Raw genomic sequence first — 16,618 nt, forward strand, 5'->3', positions numbered from 1 at the left:
AATAAACCTCCAGATAATGACTAGCCACATTTATGTGTTCATTTATTCATTCTGACCGCAGGGCTTGGTGTTGCATGCTTTGACTTGGTTCTTCTCCCCCTCGCACTTCTTGCCTCCGTTCTTGGGTGGAGGGCTAGTGCACAAACGGTTGCGTATGGAGCGGCCGCCGCCACAGAGCTTATCACAGAGGGACCAAGGACTCCATGGAGACCAGCCGGCATCCACTGCAGATGTTAACAGAACAGAGCCACTGTAACAGGATTTTTTAAAATTCTTTACCTTAAAAGACCTCTAAAAATATACATATATCATAGTAAATATTCAAATGACAACTCAATCTGTCCCTTACCGACAAATGATGTGAATGTAAGTGATACTCATATATTATATTTTGAACTTTCCCACAGGATACACATATTCAAACTTTCTGACTGGACTCTCTCACCTCTGCAGGGCTTGATGTTACAGAAGCGAGACTCCAGGTTTCCTCCTAGGATGTCCTCACACCAGGAGCCATTGGGACCAGGGCTGAGGAAGGTCCGTATCCTCTGTTGCTGCCCAACTCCACAGGAACGTGAACAAGAACCCCACGCGCCCCAAACTGTCCAGGTACAGTTTCTCTGCTCACAATCGTCCCCGATGCAGAACTCTTCACCATCTGAGCCTTTGATAGTGAGCATAGTCTCGTCTCAATGCTCGCCAAATGTCATTGTTTTACTAGCAAAGCAAGCAGCCTAGTTAATCACATGCAAAACAAGCCAAGTATGAGAGGATTTATACCAGGACATTGAGGGAGGTTGCAGGCTTTGTCTTGGTGTGAGTCTCCAATGCAGGGTGGTCTAATGCATTGACGATGACGGGACTTCATTGCCGGAGAACGAGCATCACTGCAGGTTTTAGTGCATGGACTCCATGTTGACCATCTAGAGAAACCAACATCCTCATCTATGGAATGAAGAAAAGGCATGCGTGAGTACAGAACATACACTTAACAGTTAACATGTGAAATGAGCAAAATATAAGCTCATTTACCTGGCAGGGTGGGTTCTTCTGTGGGGCCAACAGCTATCAACAACATCAATTTGAGCCATCAACACATGACATGTAAAATGTTGAACAGTGAACTCAGATGAAATGTACTTTGTCCTCTTACCCGAGCAATCAGGGCTTTTACAATAAGTGGTTTCAAAGAGTGGGCCCTGGCAACTTCTCCCTCCATGAGCTGGAGCAGGTTGTGTACATCCTCGATTACGGGTCTTCAGCCCAAGACCACCACAGGACAGTGAGCAAGGGCTCCAAGAGGCCCATTGTGAAAACCCACCATCAATTGGACAGTGTTCTAAAGAACAGTTCCAGTTTCCGTGTTCACAGACACTACAAGAACAAATGGGTAAATATGTTTTGGCAGCCTTCAGAGGTGAACCATATTACCAAGTGTAGCATCGAGGATCTTTAACATCATGTCGAAAATTAGCCACCCACCATGAGCTGCAGTCATGGACCACTGTGTCTCCAGGCTGGAGCTCCACTCCCTCAGAGATGTTATGGAGGAGCAGAGATGAGACTGGTGTGTTAGAGACACTTCGTAGTGAAGCTAGAAAATCTTTATCGACTAAACAGGGACACTCCTGAGATGCCAGAATATAATAAAAAAATTGTTTAGCCAAGCCATTTTCAAACACAGTGCGTACAGGTGGATGCAGGAGGAACCCACGTGCAGGCAGACGCCGTTGTGTTGGAAAGTGTGTAAAGGGCAGTGGCAGCCTTCCTCGCAGCCATCGGTGTAGCAACCCTCTCTGCCGCTTATCTGGTTACAACTGAAAGGGCAACCTTCTCCTCGCTCACACTCCCTATACAGCCTGCCTGGAGGGCAGCCCACCTCTGTGCAACAAAAACAAGTACACATACAATATATATCAATTCAGGGTACAGATCGGTGAAGCTTTGCAAATATACTGCTAACAGTTGTGCAGTGTCCCGTGACTCACCAAGGCAGACCTCTGTGTTACAAGTCTTGCCCTGGCGACTGATGCCGCTGCACGACGATGAGTTGCACATCCGAAATCGGGTCTGCTGCCCGCCACCGCAACTGACTGAGCACACTGACCACTGAGACCAGGGCAGCCAAGGGCCCACAGAATCTAAAACCAAGAATGTTTTGTTTTCTCACCGATATTTTTTGGAAGAAACAGCGACCTATTCCAAACTAATAGTGTCATGTGACTCAAAATGTGTTTTTAATGTCTGTCTGGATTATTCCTATAAACATGAATACCTGTGCAGCCATGTGTGTTGCAGTCTTTCTGCTGATCAGCAATTCCCAGGCAACCTCTTCCTCCACTCTGAGGTGAAGGATTATTACACTGACGTCTCCTGAAGTGAACTCCTCCTCCACAGAAAGCTGAGCATGCAGACCAAGCTCCCCACTGGCCCCAGCCACCATCGACATAGCAACCGGGGAGAGGATGACAGTGAAAAACACCAGCTTGGCAGGAACTGAGGAGAAAAAAAAGACATCACCAACAACTATCAGTACTTCGTATGGCTTGAGTGACAAAGAATGATTCACATTTAACTCAATTCATTTCAATTGATCCCCACCAATTTTTGCAGTCAGTTATAATTTCTTCTCCATGACTTGCGAACTGCCACTCAGTCTCGCCAGGCCATACCCATGATGCATTTCTGGAATCTAAACCAGTAGAGACACATAATAAACAGAACAAAAGCTAAGAAATAACACTAGAATACATCATATTTTTCTGAATTGAAGAAAATAAGAGTTCACTAACCGGCAGCAGAGCTGTTTTCGTATTTGCAGCGACACTCCTCTCTGGGTACACACAAGCCATCCAGCAGGACCATGTCACCCGGGCAACCGCAGGTCTTGATGCAACCTGGGGAGTCTAGGCACTCGGTGTCGCCATGGAGATCAGAACAGGCACGAGGGCAGGGTTTGCCACAAGGCCATTCTTGCTGGCCTCCATCGCAGTCTACCGACAAATATACAATATTGAATAAACATGTGTTTTCTGGCATGGTTTGAATGGAAAAGGATGCTGAAAACGACCTGAGCACACGGTGGTGTTGTCATGGCAACCGCGGCTTTGCATCCTCTCTCCTTGGCAGGGCAGACCACCGTATATAGCAGGGGGTCGAGTGCAGTCTCTAGTGCGATTGGACGACCCAGCACACCCGTCACATGCAGACCATGCCGACCAAGAACTCCAAGAACCGTGCACTATGCGAAATTGCATTGAGAATAAGAGAGAAACACACACATGTTGTTCTGCGGGAACAAAGAAAATGTTTCACATCCTGCCTGGACAGAAGGTAATGACGGGACAAGGTTGACTCTGGATTTGAGTGCCAATTCCATTGTGTATTTCCTGTTTTCCGGAACATGGCTCCCCTCCAGCTTTGGTTTCAGGGCAACCACAACTCCTGTAACGGGATACAGACTCCGCCCCACAGGTCCTGGAGCATGGAGTCCATTGAGACCACTCACACCAGCCACCTGATACTGGAAACAAAGAAGTTGTGACAAATCTGGAGCAGCTAAGTCGACACTACAATGGGTACAAAATTCAGTTTATTACATCTTTACTACAATTTTCTGGAATTTTTGCTAGCTATATTATTTAATGTTTAGAACAACCATGTGAAAGTTATTAAGATTATGAGGATGATTTTTGTTTGTTTGTTTTACATCTACTGAATTTGAAGATTCGGCAAAACCTATCAATAACTTTATTTCAAGTTTTAGTGAAAAGACTCATTCATTCTTAACTGCAATTGACGATCTATCACCATCAATGGCAGCCAATAAATCCAAAGTTAGATAACCTAAACATAAACATTTCTTGTTCATTGAATACAGACTTGCTGAAGCTGTTTACTCACCTGGGCAAAGGTTTTGCGAGCAGTTAAGCTTTCCTCCCATGCAAGTGCTGAAATAATTGTGAAATCACAGCATTGATAATGTTATTTTACTTCCTAATTTTTCCCAATTTGTCTGTGAATCCTTCCTACCAATTGTTACAGCCATCAGGAGCAACGGCGATGTCTCCAGGGTCCAGTCGACGACCAGTGCTTAGATCAAGGCACGGGCATTCTTCATGCTCTAAACAGACTGTTCCATTAGCTGATAAAACTTTTCCCTCTGTACAGTAGCAGCCTGGCTCGCACAGCCACTCACAATGCTGTGAAAGAGGAAAAACAACCTCGTTATAATTCCCATGATATATTTATGTGATTTAAAAAAAATGTTACATACTGCTATGTCATCACAGGAGCGTGGGCAGGAAGGTCCACAACTACTAAATGCTGTTCCTGGGACTTTGGAACACGGTGCCACTGAAATTACACCATGTTTTTTTGTTCTTGTGTTATTTGATGAATGTCACTAAAATGGATGTTTGTAAAACGCACAAGGCTACCTGGGCAGTGAGCAGTATTACAGGCTTTGACCTCAGTTCCAAGACCCTCACAGTAATTGCCCTCGCCCTCTGGGGCTGGACTATCACAGTCTCTTCTTCGGCTCTGTACACCACCGCCACATGACTTAGTACACTGCGTAAAATTACTCCAGGGACCCCAACCTCCATCACCTTGAAGGGAAGCGACAGCATTGCATGCAAATGAAATGACACTAAAATACCTTGAGTGTGGGGCAAGTTGATTAATCTCATCATGTCTCAAGTGCCACAATAAAAGAAATACAGAATGCGTACAAGTAACTAATGTTGGGAGATATATAGGCAGCAATAACTCACGAGCACATGGGGTGCTGACACAGACTTGGTCCTCACGATTAGGCCCTAGACATGGCAGTCCATTGCCAGAGCGCTGAGGGCTAGAGCAGAATCGATACCGAGACTGGAGACCTGCTCCACACGACACTGAGCACTGACCCCAAGGGGTCCATAAGGACCACTGGCCATCAACTGTAGAGTGAACATGCATGCAAAAAAGGGAACCATAAGCTTGATTCAAGCAATAATAATCCGAAATTTGTAATACTAGCAGTAATGTAACATGTTTTTAGATCAATTGTTTCATTTTTACCATTGCACCTGGCCTCAGAACAGTTTACAAGTCTTCCAGCTTCACAGGTACTGAAATATGAGTAGAAAGGTTAACCTCAGAAATCAGTTCAGATCAGGTAAAAGTCAATATTAAAACATTACTTGCCAATTTTTGCAGTCAAAAGAAACAATTTCTCCTGGTTTGTACTGCTTTCCATCAACATGACAGTGACAATCTGACTCATGGATACATTCGCCATCCTGGATACCAACAATCAAAAAAAGGTACTCAGTGGTAATGAAAATGTGTTTTTTGGATATATTTACAAAGTGCTGTGCCACTTACCTGATGGAAAGTTCCAGTTGGACACTGGCAACCTGGCGTGCAATTCCGACTGAGGCCCATTGTAAGGTCTGAACATGATACTGCTCCTCTCACACACTGCTTCCAATTTTGCCCGGGTGGGCATGTTCTTCCGTCACCTAAAATGGTATAAGGAATAAATATCTGACTAATAATTTGGATAGCCTCTAATTCCATTTCTTTAGCTGTGTGTATTGTACCACATGGTTGCAGATTGCAGGCGCTGAACTGTTGTGCTGTGCCGTGGACTCGAATAGGCCCACTCGTTCTGGTTCTGTAACCTCCTCCACACGTCACTGAGCACTCGGACCACTCACTCCACGGTTCCCTTACACCTATTACACATCACAACTGGATTAACTAATTCAATGGTATTGGTGGCTACAGGTATCAATTATTTGTTTCAACTAAAAATACATGGTGATGAGGAGTATGTCATACTTAAAATATACATGGAGTTTGAGCAAGTATCTCCTCACCAAAACATGGCTCAACACTGCAAGTGTCAATCCCAACTCTGGCGCCTTCGCAAGGTCGCCCTCCAAACTCTGGTGGGGGATTGGTTCCTGAGCGGTACCGCCTTCTCACACCAACATCGCAAGTTCGACTACAGGTACTCCACTGAGTCCAGCTGCTCCAACCGCAGTCCACTGAGGTAAAACACTCACTACTAAAACAAATCCGTTCTCTAGTGGAACGACAGTGTCACTACTAGAACAGCAATTTCTGCCAACTAACACGAACACTTTTTTTTCTTTCATGGGTGAGTTATGCTTCTACACTTGGACAGGCATCAATTGTACAATCAATACCGACTCACCAGGACATGAAGTGGTTCCACATGACATTTCTCCATTAGTGCATGTGCTGTCAGAGACACAAAATCAGTCAAAGCAACTTTACATTTAGCTGCAGTTTGTGTGTGGAATACCAGTTATTGCAAGCATCTATAAGAAAGGTTGCCCCAGCTAGGTATTGCTTTCCCTGATGGTAACATGGGCACTGGGATAATGACACACAGCTGCCGTTGAGTAAGTAGAAGCCCAGGGCGCAGTAGCATCCATCGTAACAAGCAGTGGCACATTGCACCTCAGTAGACGTCATGTCCATACAAACCCGTGGGCATGCACCTCCGTTCACCTCACATTCAGCTGCTGTCATATACATCATACCTTCAGGACATAAACCTGTAAGCAAAAGAGCTAAGGTAAGGTATACTAGGTGTAGTGCTATGTCAAAAGTCATCACCACGCACAATATTAGGAATTAGGGAATTTTTAAAGTGATAGTATATTACCTGAGCAGGGATGTGCATTACAGTCTGCTGTCTGAATATGTGGGCCAGGACAGCTTTTGCCCCCGTGTTGTGGTGAGGGTGAAGTGCAGAATCTTTCTCGTGTTTGGACACCAGAGTTACATTCCGCTGAGCAGGGTGACCACGGAGACCACGTAGACCAGCCACCATCCACTAGGATTACACCACCACCATGAATATAAATCGTCTTGTAGTGATAAAAAGGGGTGGACGCCACGCAAACCTGCACAATGCACAATGCTGCACGGCTCTTGCTCCGTGGCGTCACCCTCACACGTAGACTGGGTGTGGTTGCAAATTCGGAAACGTCGTCTGAATCCCACATCATCTACGTGATGGAAACAAGTCTTACTGCATTCTGACCAGCTGGTCCATTTACTCCAAACTCCATCTGGTTGTTCTACATGACAGAGAGAGAGGAGTGTTATTCCATTCAAAGAAGAGCAATTCAGATGTTATAGTGAAATGTCACTCGGGTGTATGTTCATATTTACCGGTGTGGCAGGTGATGGAACACTGTTGGACCTCTGAAGAATCCCCTGGACAGAGTCGACCTTTGAGGGATCCTGTCTGGTTTACTGGAGACCTAACAAGACAAGTCTGGTAATTTGACAATGACAATGACAAATACATAAATAATGATGGTTTTGTTTTGTGTTGCTTTCAATACAATCCAAGAAGATAAAACTTGGCTGAAAAATTGAGAATATATACATCAATGGTCAGAAGAAACCAAAAAAAGGTTTAAAAAAATGGAGAATAAAAAGAGTTCAGCGGACAGAACATTATGTTGTTTTGTGTATTTGGAAAAAGACATAAAAAATGCAATTTGAGAGAAAGTAGTCAGCTGATCACCTGTAGCGTTGTTGCATCCCGAGCCCACAGGTGACATCACATGGTGACCATAATGACCACGCTGACCACTGACAGCTTGTAGCACAGCTTGAGGAGTTACAAGTGACTTGCCCATCCTGACACACACTTTTGAAAAAATAGATGGCAAATCTTGAATATTTTGAAGGCGACCATGCGCCCTCACGTTGAGTAAAATCCATTTAATTGCACAATCTAATGAGCTCTGGTTAAGAGTTCAAATTCAGAAAGTAGTAATAATTGGTTGGCAGTGCTATAAGAAGTGTTTAATAGAAAAGTCCTCTCCTTTTGTAGTACGATATTGCAAAATACAACAGTGATTCTTTCACTTAGCTTTGGATTGGATTGGATTGGATAACTTTATTCATCCCGTATTCAGGAAATTTCATTGTACTAGTATCTCTTATGTCATCTTGATGTGCTTTATCTGTTAGGTGATTGCTGTTTCTATAAATTCATTTGCAACCATGAATAGATCAAATAATGCAGAATATCACCATGTAGTACAATGGTCCTTGCTGATGGACTCTCCTGGCAGCAGCTTTTGGCCATTCCAGTGACAGAGACATTGGCCTGCTTTCACACATTGTCCTCCCTGTAGGTATGTTCCAATGGGACAGCGGCATCCTAGGGGTGGAAAACTTGAATAAATACCTAGATCTGTGTTCCAGTTAGGATTTGATGAAGATAGAAACATGTACATTGAGGCCATAGTGGATGTTATGACTTGAAAAGTTGATAACTTCTGCCTAATGCTAAAATGCATGTTTAGGATTTTAAAAATCCAAATTCTTTCGTGCAACATAGTGTTTTACCATGCTTTGAAGAAACATGAATCCAAAATTGATTTGACAACTCTGCCTATTTTAATTATTTGAGTACAAGTGGTTAAAAATAAAGTGATGAAAATGACAATATATGTTGTATAATGACCCACCTGGTTTACATTGCTCAGTGCAATTGTCGGTAAAGCTGACATGAGAGCATGTTGGAGGGCAAGGCTCAACTCTCCCAGCCAGGCAGTCGGCTTCGGACACTAGCACCATACCATTGACACAACCTGAAGAAACATTGTCATCCTTTACCAACTTATTTCCTTGCACTTAGTCATAACGTTATACTGTAAATTAGCCACCTGTCTGTGTACCGATCTCTTTAGTGCAGGGTTGGTTGTTGCAGATCTGACTCTGTAGGCTCATGCCCTCACAATCCCTCCCATCATTTTTCGGAGCAGGTGCCGAACAGATTCTCTTCCTCTGCCTCACTCCTCCTCCACACTGAGCATCACACTCGGACCACTGTGTCCACTCTGACCAGTGACCATCAACTATCACATGTGGAAAAGGAACAGTGACTTCAGAAAGTTGAGAAATAGGACTTTCGGCAGGACGCAAGACTTTTCAAAACCTGGGCACGGTCCTGGGAAGCAGGCCCTGCTGTCGAATTGGGCTCCATCACAGGATCCTCCCGGCAGGGCTTCCCTCACGACGTCCCTCTGGCGGAACAATGACCCTAAACCGCAGGAGACGCTGCACAGACTCCATGAAGTCCACGGCGACATGATGCAGTCAACTGTAGAATGCGAGGATGTGCATTACTTCATTTCTGTTTAGGACATTTGAAGCCATCATCGTGTATTCTACATACCGCAGTCTTTCTCATCAGAACCGTCCGTACAGTCTTTTTGCAAGTCACATCTGCGGTCTAGGTGAACACATTCGCCACTGTTGCAAGAGAACTGTTTGGGAGAGCAAGGGCTTGGCACTGGGGGACGCTGTGTAGTCAGAGAAACTACTGAAGAACCTAATTAGGGGGGCAAATGAAGCAACTTTTAAAACTTTTATTTAAGAAATGCTAAAATGTTATGCAGTATCCTAAAATCTCATTCATACTGAGTAGGGTAGTTTGATGACTGTATGTTCAAGTGATAATTATTTTATATTTACTATATTACCGTGGGAAATGGCATCTTAAACTGTCTTTAAACAGATTGTGTTTGATTCCAGAGGGAGAAAGCATTTTCTCATTTCACTGATTGTTCACACGTACCACAGCGCTCTTCATCGGAGCCGTCCAAACAGTCCCGCCTGCCGTCACACACCTGAGTCGAGTCGACACAGCCGAACGAGCGGCATGCGAACTGGCCTTCCACACAAAGCACTCTGGGCAAACCTCCATCATGGAGGGTTGTGGTGATCCACCGAGCTGTAAAAAGAGTCTCTTGTGTGTTTAGTAAAAAGCACATTCATTCATGGATCCAGAACAAACAACATTGCTTGGTGTCTCTCACGCGTGGTGGTTTGTAAACCAGGAACTCCAGGCTTGTGCGAGGGAGTCAGGTGCAATCCGGGCTGGCCTGTGGTTGCTTTGAATGAGAAACAGTTTCATTTTTATGAATCTTTACCTGATCATGAAAGTGTATCAATGCACCAGAAAGCTACAGTGCGCCAAAAAATATTCATACTAGAGTGTGAAGTGGTGGCTTGCCAAACTCCAGGGTATCCTGTGACTCCAGCAGTAGCCATACCGGGAAGTCCAGCTCTTGACTTGGTCGTTTGAAGACCCGGAACGCCTGTTGTCCTGTCGCTAAGAAACCCTGGTCTCCCTGTTGAACTAGTCTGGTTCTGTAAACCCGGAGAACCTGAGTACAAAATGATCAAAATAAAATAAGGCCAGACACTATACCGTGTCGAGAAATTTATGCATCCATTTTCTCTTCTGGCAAGGATTTGTTGATGAAACCTGAATTTTTACCTGCAAGCCTAAAATTGTGTTCATAAATTCTCACCACAGTTAATTTCATCTGTATGATCCTTGCAGTCCAGCCGACCATCGCAAACTACTGCGATAGGGACACATTGTTCACTCTCCTGGCAGGCAAACTGGCCCGGTTTACAACGCTGCAGTGTCACTTTCCCACTACCAGTGGGAGATGTGACACTGCTGGGGGTCACGAGCTCATCTGCAGCACAAGAAAAACCTCACATTTAATTTCGGCTCAATGTACGAGAAAAATAAACAAAAAGGGAGGCTAACTTCTCACCCCCTCTACAGCCAAGAATCTCAACACGCAGGTTAAAGGTGTGTCTGAACTCCACAGGGATGATGCGCAGGTAACGGGCCCTGACAAGCCTACTGAGCCAACGGGTCACAGGGGTCCTACCCACCATTCGCACCTCAAATACCTACAGCAAATAAATAAGTGGGGAATCACAAAGGATTTTAAGTTTTACTTCCTTTGTATTGCCATGATGATACAATACCTTAAGAGGACTACCAGGTCTGCCATCTTGTGTGAAGTTAGTGAAGAGGCTGCTATGCAGGGCAAAAGCTAATCTATATTTGGTGAGGTAACCCCACATCCGTTCACTGCCCTGGGTCACAACCCCTGAAATCCAAGTGGGCTCCAGGAAATCGACCTGAAAGTATGGTTTGAGGTCTGAAGGTCTGGGGCTCCAACCAGGTTCCATAACTTGGCTGCACACACCAGAGACATGTAATGAAATTTTTTAATGATTTTTTTCAATGAAAGCACTTTAAATTAATTCATTATTAAAAAATATGCAGCTAATTTATTACTCACACATTGGGAACGATATTAAGTCGACCAGCATCAGCAGGGTTGTTCTCACGGTAAGAAGATGAGGTCAGCTGACCATAACGAATGCTCCCATCCTCCAGTCCAAGTGGGGATGAGCAGATACCTACAAGGAAATGTACATTCAGCGTGTAAGATATAAAGCAACTACCAGTCACTAAAATACAAGAGGGGTGTAAGTTGACTACTAATTTAAAAAAAAAAAAAAACTATTGGCCAAAATTACGCATGAACTTACCACGATATCCAGGTCCTCCATCCTGTAAATGTATTTAAGGGCATATGAAGTTCAAATGCACACTTTCAATCTTATTGGTATATCTAATCTACCTTTCAAAGTAAAAACATTATTATAATGTCATATCTGATAGTGGAGTAATATGTACTTTGTAATAAAGTTAAATAAATTACTACACTGTTTATATAAAAAGTCGCACTGGAGTATAAGTCGCATTTTTGGGAAGGTATTTTTTTTTATTTCATCAAATCCAAGAACAAATATCCACAACAGGCTAAATAGGCATTTGTTAACATAACAGTTTTTCCAGATAGTCTGAAGTATAGTCTAAAAAAAACAACATAACACGATGTTGGTGCTCAGATAGAAAAAAGAAAAAGGTGCAACTAAAACTCCAGCAAATATGGTAGTCCTTTTAAATATGTAAGGAAAGTAGAAAGGTCACTAGCAGGCTCACAGTAGCATAATGCAAAAATAAAGCAAAGGAGTAACTTCTCTCTCTACTTACTGTTGGTGATATTGCGGGGCGAGTCACAGGGATCTTAGAAGGAGTCCTGATGGGGGCAACGGTGGGTGTATATGGTCTAAGAAAAATGTATGTAAATATACATTTGTATTGTATGGGAGAAAGGTTTATTTTATTTTGATATCCAACGTTGACCTTACCTATCAGACTGAGTGGTAACGTTTTCATACAAGTGACAGTTACTTTCATCATCTCCTTTGGGACAGTGGGGAATCCCATCGCAGTGTTTTCCTGGGTCAATACAGCCTCCTGGTGGGAGGCAAGAGTACTGACTACCAGGGCAGCTGTGAGGAGTTGTGACTGATGGGTAGATCTGTGTGCCTGAAATAAGGTCAGTCAAAAGTTATTCAAAAAAGTGACTGAAATATTCCAAATGTGGTGTGCATGATTTTTTTAAGTGGAGCAGAGAAATGGGAAGGAACCCTCACCACAGTACATTTCATCAGATCCATCACCACAATCATCAACTCCATTGCAAATAACTCCTGACGGACCGGCTGGCACACAGCGACCATTTTTACATGAAAGTTCCTTATCTTTGCAGCCACTTATTGGTGAGAACGTCGAAGAGGGTGGGGCTAAGGTTGACCGATGGAAACCTGAATGGTCAAAATAAATAAGTGCTCATGAATGCAAAAAAACAAAATATACATCTACTAACCATCTTCACATCCCATAATCTCAAGACGAAGATAGATGCCATTATGAAAGTCATGTGGTAGAAGGCGCACAAACTGAGCGGACACCATCCTGTCCAATTTTATCTCTGTAACCCCTCCCTCATTGTGGTTAGCATGAAAGACCTGTTGGGAGAATGGTACACATCATATAGGAAAACTAAAGCAATATGGGACCTATTGTAATATGAAAGACCCCCAGTATCTCATAAGTAACGGAGCACATTTCAAGGCATCCCAGTTCAAAAAAATATATATCTCACACTGGCACCTTCAATATTAAATAAAAAAAAACGCCATTTTCAGACCTTAGCTCTGGGCTGTGTGTCAGTGACAAGCTCTTTGTAAATGAACCATTGTTTTCCATCTCGGCTAAACTGCAAATATAAACTGGAAACATATGTGTCGAACACACCACCGCCCTGGGTAAGTACCCCTGCAGAAAACAACAAAAGACAGAAACAGTGACTTAACTGCAATGAGAGATTTGATTGACATCTACACAAGTTTACCAGTGATGTTATATGCTTTCAAAAGGTCAATTTCAATGTAAGGACTTTGACCACTGCCACTGTGACCCACGGGGCTTCGTTGTGGTAGATCCTTATACTCTTCTACTTCTGGACTCCAGCCCTGCAAATATACATCATAAAAATGTCAAAATTTATATTATATAAGAATTTGCAAATGACTTTGTTCAATTATGTACATGGCCAAGGGAATAATTCAGAAACAACTGATTTAAAAAAAACAGGAAAACATTCATATAAAATATATACTATATTGTATACTGTAGCAACCCAGTACAAGCGGGGATAAGCTCCAGCACCCCCCTTGTAAGGATAAGTGGTTTGGAAAATTAATAAATATATACTGTACCTGGAGATCTGTATGAGGATTCCAGCCATGAAGACGAGCAGCCTCGGGAGGGTGACCGTTTTGCTGAGATGAGGCTTTGAAACTGGAGGCCGGCAGAAACTGAACACCTAAAGGCGACCAGCACTCTTCTAGAAAAGCACAAATAATTACATTAGGATGGTTGGTACCAAAAAATTCTGTTTAAAACTGCATGATCATGTATTTGAAGAAAATCACTGACCACCAGGAGGCAGTGGGTAGGTGGGGACTGAGGGAGTGCTGTCCTTTACTGGCTCGGTTGTCACAGGGAAGGGCCTGACTGTAACTGCAGCAGTTGTGGTGCTTCCTATGTATCACATATGAGAACGCAACACTAATGGGGAAAAAACAGGGTTCTACGAAAAACACTACTATACTAGGAAAAGGTTTGCGACTTTGGTCAAGTGGAAGTTGAATAGAAAAGGTCATCATTTAGGCTCATCTTGATATGTCACTCAATAAATGGACATTGTGAGTACAGTGTGTTCATTAATTTACATACCATATAAAAAATGGCAAGGAATACCATGTGACATGTTATTAGTGTCATTCAAATTTACCTTGACAGTAACAACATCTTTCTCCCTCCCCAGGTACTAGTTTCTGCCCCTGCAAGAAGTAAACAACTAACTCAGTTACTATCGGTTTTATATATACAAACTGGGGATTTGTCTTTTACCTGAGGGCAGCCGGTAACAGCATATGGACAATAAGGGGAGCACTGCACCGACAGGTTGGGCAAACAATGACACAAGTGGCAATGGTCGGACCTCCATCTGTCTCCAACTGCGTGGGACTGACCTTGGTACTCACACTCATCACAGGGGTGAGTCTGACATCTTGAGAACGCAGATTAAGACACAGAAAAAAGCGTATGTCAGAGTGGCAGTCAGAAAGAATATGTTTCAGCCTGTTTGTCATAGCGCCATCATTATTTGTACAGAAAAATCTGTTTAAATAGGTAGGATTAAAGAAAAAGCTACACACCGGCGTGCTTTCCGATATATCCCCCGGCAGGTCTTTCCATCTAAATAGTTTGAGGGGTGATTTGGGCTCCGGAATGACCACTGGACACTCTGGACACCACATGGGCCCAAACACTCACCCCACTCAGACCATGATGACCAGGCGCAATGGACTAAGGAGTGATTGGGTCACATAAATAAATAATTTGAAAAAATAAAAGTGTTACAATGATGAGATAAGATGTTAATGTTGATTATGAAGCAAAACAAAAACATTTCAAGACAAACCTGAACATTCCGGGTTAGGTTGACATCTTTGAGGTCTTCCTCTCTGACATATGCAAATCTCGCAGTCCACCTTCATCTGCTGACCAGGCCTGTAGCGCACACCTGCCAGCTCACACACACATTTCTCTGGCGACACACACTGCTGTGTGTGGCTCATGACTTGCCCTTCAGGACACCAGCAGCCTGGGAAAACATGTATGTATGTCCCCTATGCAACATTTAAAAATATATATACCATGGTATTAAGAAGTTTTCCCAAAACATACCTGAGAAGCAAGGCGCTGTATTATCACAAGTAGTCTGGCTGCTGATGTGGGCACAGGATAATGGGCAGGGGGAACATTTGTGTCTAACCAGGCCTGCCGGACAGCTGCTGTTGGAACAACTATCCAAAGAACAAGGCCCTGAAATGAAACAAGTAAAATAAAACAAGTGAAGAAAATTGTGCTATTGGGTGAAATTTCTACACTTATCTATAATTCGCAGTAATAATAATTGTCCAAGTGTGCCTGGTGTACCAATAATGGTAAACTGGCTTCCTCTAGTGGTACGAGGCAGAAATTGAACACTAATAAAAAATAATGGAAATATTGTCAATTTATTTAAATAGTTACCAATTTTTGCCATATAATATTACTTAACTTTGCTTAGAAGTTGATTATTTTCCACAAAGTGTAAATTTCGTTAGAGATTTTTTTTTGTATTTAGGTTTTACACTCAGATAATGTCAATCTTTATTTCTCTGAAAGAGCTCTGGGTTTATCATAACCCAGATGAGGATTTCTTACTAATTTCCAAGCTCAGGTTAGATGGTCCAGGTAGTTGGAAGCAGTCTCGACCTCCATTTTGAGGGAGGATGCAGTCTCTGTGACGGATCTGCACTCCTCCACACTCGCTAGAGCAGTTTGACCATTTGACCCATGGAAGCCATTTCGCATCCACTGATTAAGTGAGAAAGAGACATTAGACCTTCAAAACCTCTACTTAAAAATATATAGAAACAAATAATCCACATCCATACCAGGGCAAGTGGTGTTGAAACACTGCTGCTTCTGTACATCCTGACCTCGACAGTGGTGCAATATGTCCCCTGAAGGGCAAGATCTGCGCCTGCTCATGAAGCCTGTGCCACAGGTGGTGCTGCACGCGCTCCATGAACCCCAGGAGCTCCAGCTTTGACAACCCTGCTCATCTGTGGGACCCCTGAGCTCAGCTTGTGAGGAGTCTGGGCAGTCTGCTACTCCGTTGCAAATCTGCACAGTTAAGTCGTGAGAACTTGGGGAGTTTAAGGTACCCTTTATTTTAGTTTCTTCTACAAAAAAAAACATCAGAAAGGTTTAGTCATGTAAAATATTGTAGTGTGGTTGTTTATGATATATTACATTATCTTTTCAAGGTCCAATAAAGCAAGAGTGGCTGAAAAAGTAATTGTTACATGAACATGGCGCACATTTATATGCATGATTTTTTCTTCTTATTAATTCATATAAAAAGATAAACCCACCTTGTTGAAATTGATACAGGATCCATCCAGACAGGTGAATTCAGGACAGGAGACAGTGATATTTCTATCCCCAGGGGGTGCAGGTGTGACATTTTTGTCTGAACATATGACAGGGAACAGAGCACAGTTTCCCACCACATGTCTCAGACTGTACATTAACACAGTAGTTCATATTTAAATTGTTTTTTAACCGAAATTACCACAAACAAGCTCATCATCGCCCCGTGGACAGTCGGGGATCCCGTTGCACACTTTTGAGGTGTTGACACAGGTGCGATTGTCACACGAGAAGCTACCTGGACATGGAGGGATCTTGACAGAACCTGAAAGACAGAATCAACACCTC

The 16,618-nt window shown here is 43.2% G+C and overlaps 1 protein-coding gene across 1 annotated transcript in view; it reads right to left on the reverse strand.

Moving 5' to 3' along the window:
* The window catches only part of sspo (SCO-spondin), a 76,690-nt gene that overhangs the window by 16,171 nt on the left and 43,901 nt on the right, over positions 1–16,618 (reverse strand). The window contains exons 36-94 of the mRNA XM_077624180.1: positions 16,473–16,595; positions 16,273–16,370; positions 15,790–16,021; positions 15,557–15,709; positions 15,035–15,172; positions 14,769–14,951; positions 14,503–14,653; positions 14,195–14,354; positions 14,076–14,124; positions 13,718–13,822; positions 13,498–13,625; positions 13,131–13,251; positions 12,927–13,054; positions 12,603–12,744; positions 12,370–12,540; positions 12,082–12,262; positions 11,924–11,999; positions 11,416–11,437; positions 11,163–11,283; positions 10,843–11,056; positions 10,623–10,764; positions 10,368–10,541; positions 10,044–10,220; positions 9,870–9,944; positions 9,629–9,784; positions 9,227–9,382; positions 8,987–9,151; positions 8,715–8,906; positions 8,517–8,639; positions 8,077–8,206; positions 7,562–7,687; positions 7,201–7,292; positions 6,930–7,106; positions 6,689–6,859; positions 6,323–6,578; positions 6,212–6,258; positions 5,871–6,041; positions 5,592–5,726; positions 5,374–5,510; positions 5,194–5,288; positions 5,068–5,117; positions 4,776–4,946; positions 4,440–4,610; positions 4,277–4,356; positions 4,033–4,202; positions 3,904–3,950; positions 3,323–3,523; positions 3,071–3,241; positions 2,793–2,993; positions 2,602–2,692; positions 2,276–2,496; positions 1,989–2,141; positions 1,715–1,881; positions 1,483–1,628; positions 1,154–1,374; positions 1,033–1,065; positions 781–945; positions 446–664; positions 57–224 (exon numbers count right to left, since the gene is read on the reverse strand). Coding sequence (XP_077480306.1) covers positions 57–224; positions 446–664; positions 781–945; positions 1,033–1,065; positions 1,154–1,374; positions 1,483–1,628; positions 1,715–1,881; positions 1,989–2,141; positions 2,276–2,496; positions 2,602–2,692; positions 2,793–2,993; positions 3,071–3,241; positions 3,323–3,523; positions 3,904–3,950; positions 4,033–4,202; positions 4,277–4,356; positions 4,440–4,610; positions 4,776–4,946; positions 5,068–5,117; positions 5,194–5,288; positions 5,374–5,510; positions 5,592–5,726; positions 5,871–6,041; positions 6,212–6,258; positions 6,323–6,578; positions 6,689–6,859; positions 6,930–7,106; positions 7,201–7,292; positions 7,562–7,687; positions 8,077–8,206; positions 8,517–8,639; positions 8,715–8,906; positions 8,987–9,151; positions 9,227–9,382; positions 9,629–9,784; positions 9,870–9,944; positions 10,044–10,220; positions 10,368–10,541; positions 10,623–10,764; positions 10,843–11,056; positions 11,163–11,283; positions 11,416–11,437; positions 11,924–11,999; positions 12,082–12,262; positions 12,370–12,540; positions 12,603–12,744; positions 12,927–13,054; positions 13,131–13,251; positions 13,498–13,625; positions 13,718–13,822; positions 14,076–14,124; positions 14,195–14,354; positions 14,503–14,653; positions 14,769–14,951; positions 15,035–15,172; positions 15,557–15,709; positions 15,790–16,021; positions 16,273–16,370; positions 16,473–16,595 — 8,439 coding nt within the window. The remainder of the gene's footprint in view (positions 1–56; positions 225–445; positions 665–780; positions 946–1,032; positions 1,066–1,153; positions 1,375–1,482; positions 1,629–1,714; positions 1,882–1,988; positions 2,142–2,275; positions 2,497–2,601; positions 2,693–2,792; positions 2,994–3,070; positions 3,242–3,322; positions 3,524–3,903; positions 3,951–4,032; positions 4,203–4,276; positions 4,357–4,439; positions 4,611–4,775; positions 4,947–5,067; positions 5,118–5,193; positions 5,289–5,373; positions 5,511–5,591; positions 5,727–5,870; positions 6,042–6,211; positions 6,259–6,322; positions 6,579–6,688; positions 6,860–6,929; positions 7,107–7,200; positions 7,293–7,561; positions 7,688–8,076; positions 8,207–8,516; positions 8,640–8,714; positions 8,907–8,986; positions 9,152–9,226; positions 9,383–9,628; positions 9,785–9,869; positions 9,945–10,043; positions 10,221–10,367; positions 10,542–10,622; positions 10,765–10,842; positions 11,057–11,162; positions 11,284–11,415; positions 11,438–11,923; positions 12,000–12,081; positions 12,263–12,369; positions 12,541–12,602; positions 12,745–12,926; positions 13,055–13,130; positions 13,252–13,497; positions 13,626–13,717; positions 13,823–14,075; positions 14,125–14,194; positions 14,355–14,502; positions 14,654–14,768; positions 14,952–15,034; positions 15,173–15,556; positions 15,710–15,789; positions 16,022–16,272; positions 16,371–16,472; positions 16,596–16,618) is intronic.

This window comes from Stigmatopora argus, chromosome 17 (assembly GCF_051989625.1).
Source record: "Stigmatopora argus isolate UIUO_Sarg chromosome 17, RoL_Sarg_1.0, whole genome shotgun sequence".
NCBI classification, from domain to species: domain Eukaryota; kingdom Metazoa; phylum Chordata; class Actinopteri; order Syngnathiformes; family Syngnathidae; genus Stigmatopora; species Stigmatopora argus.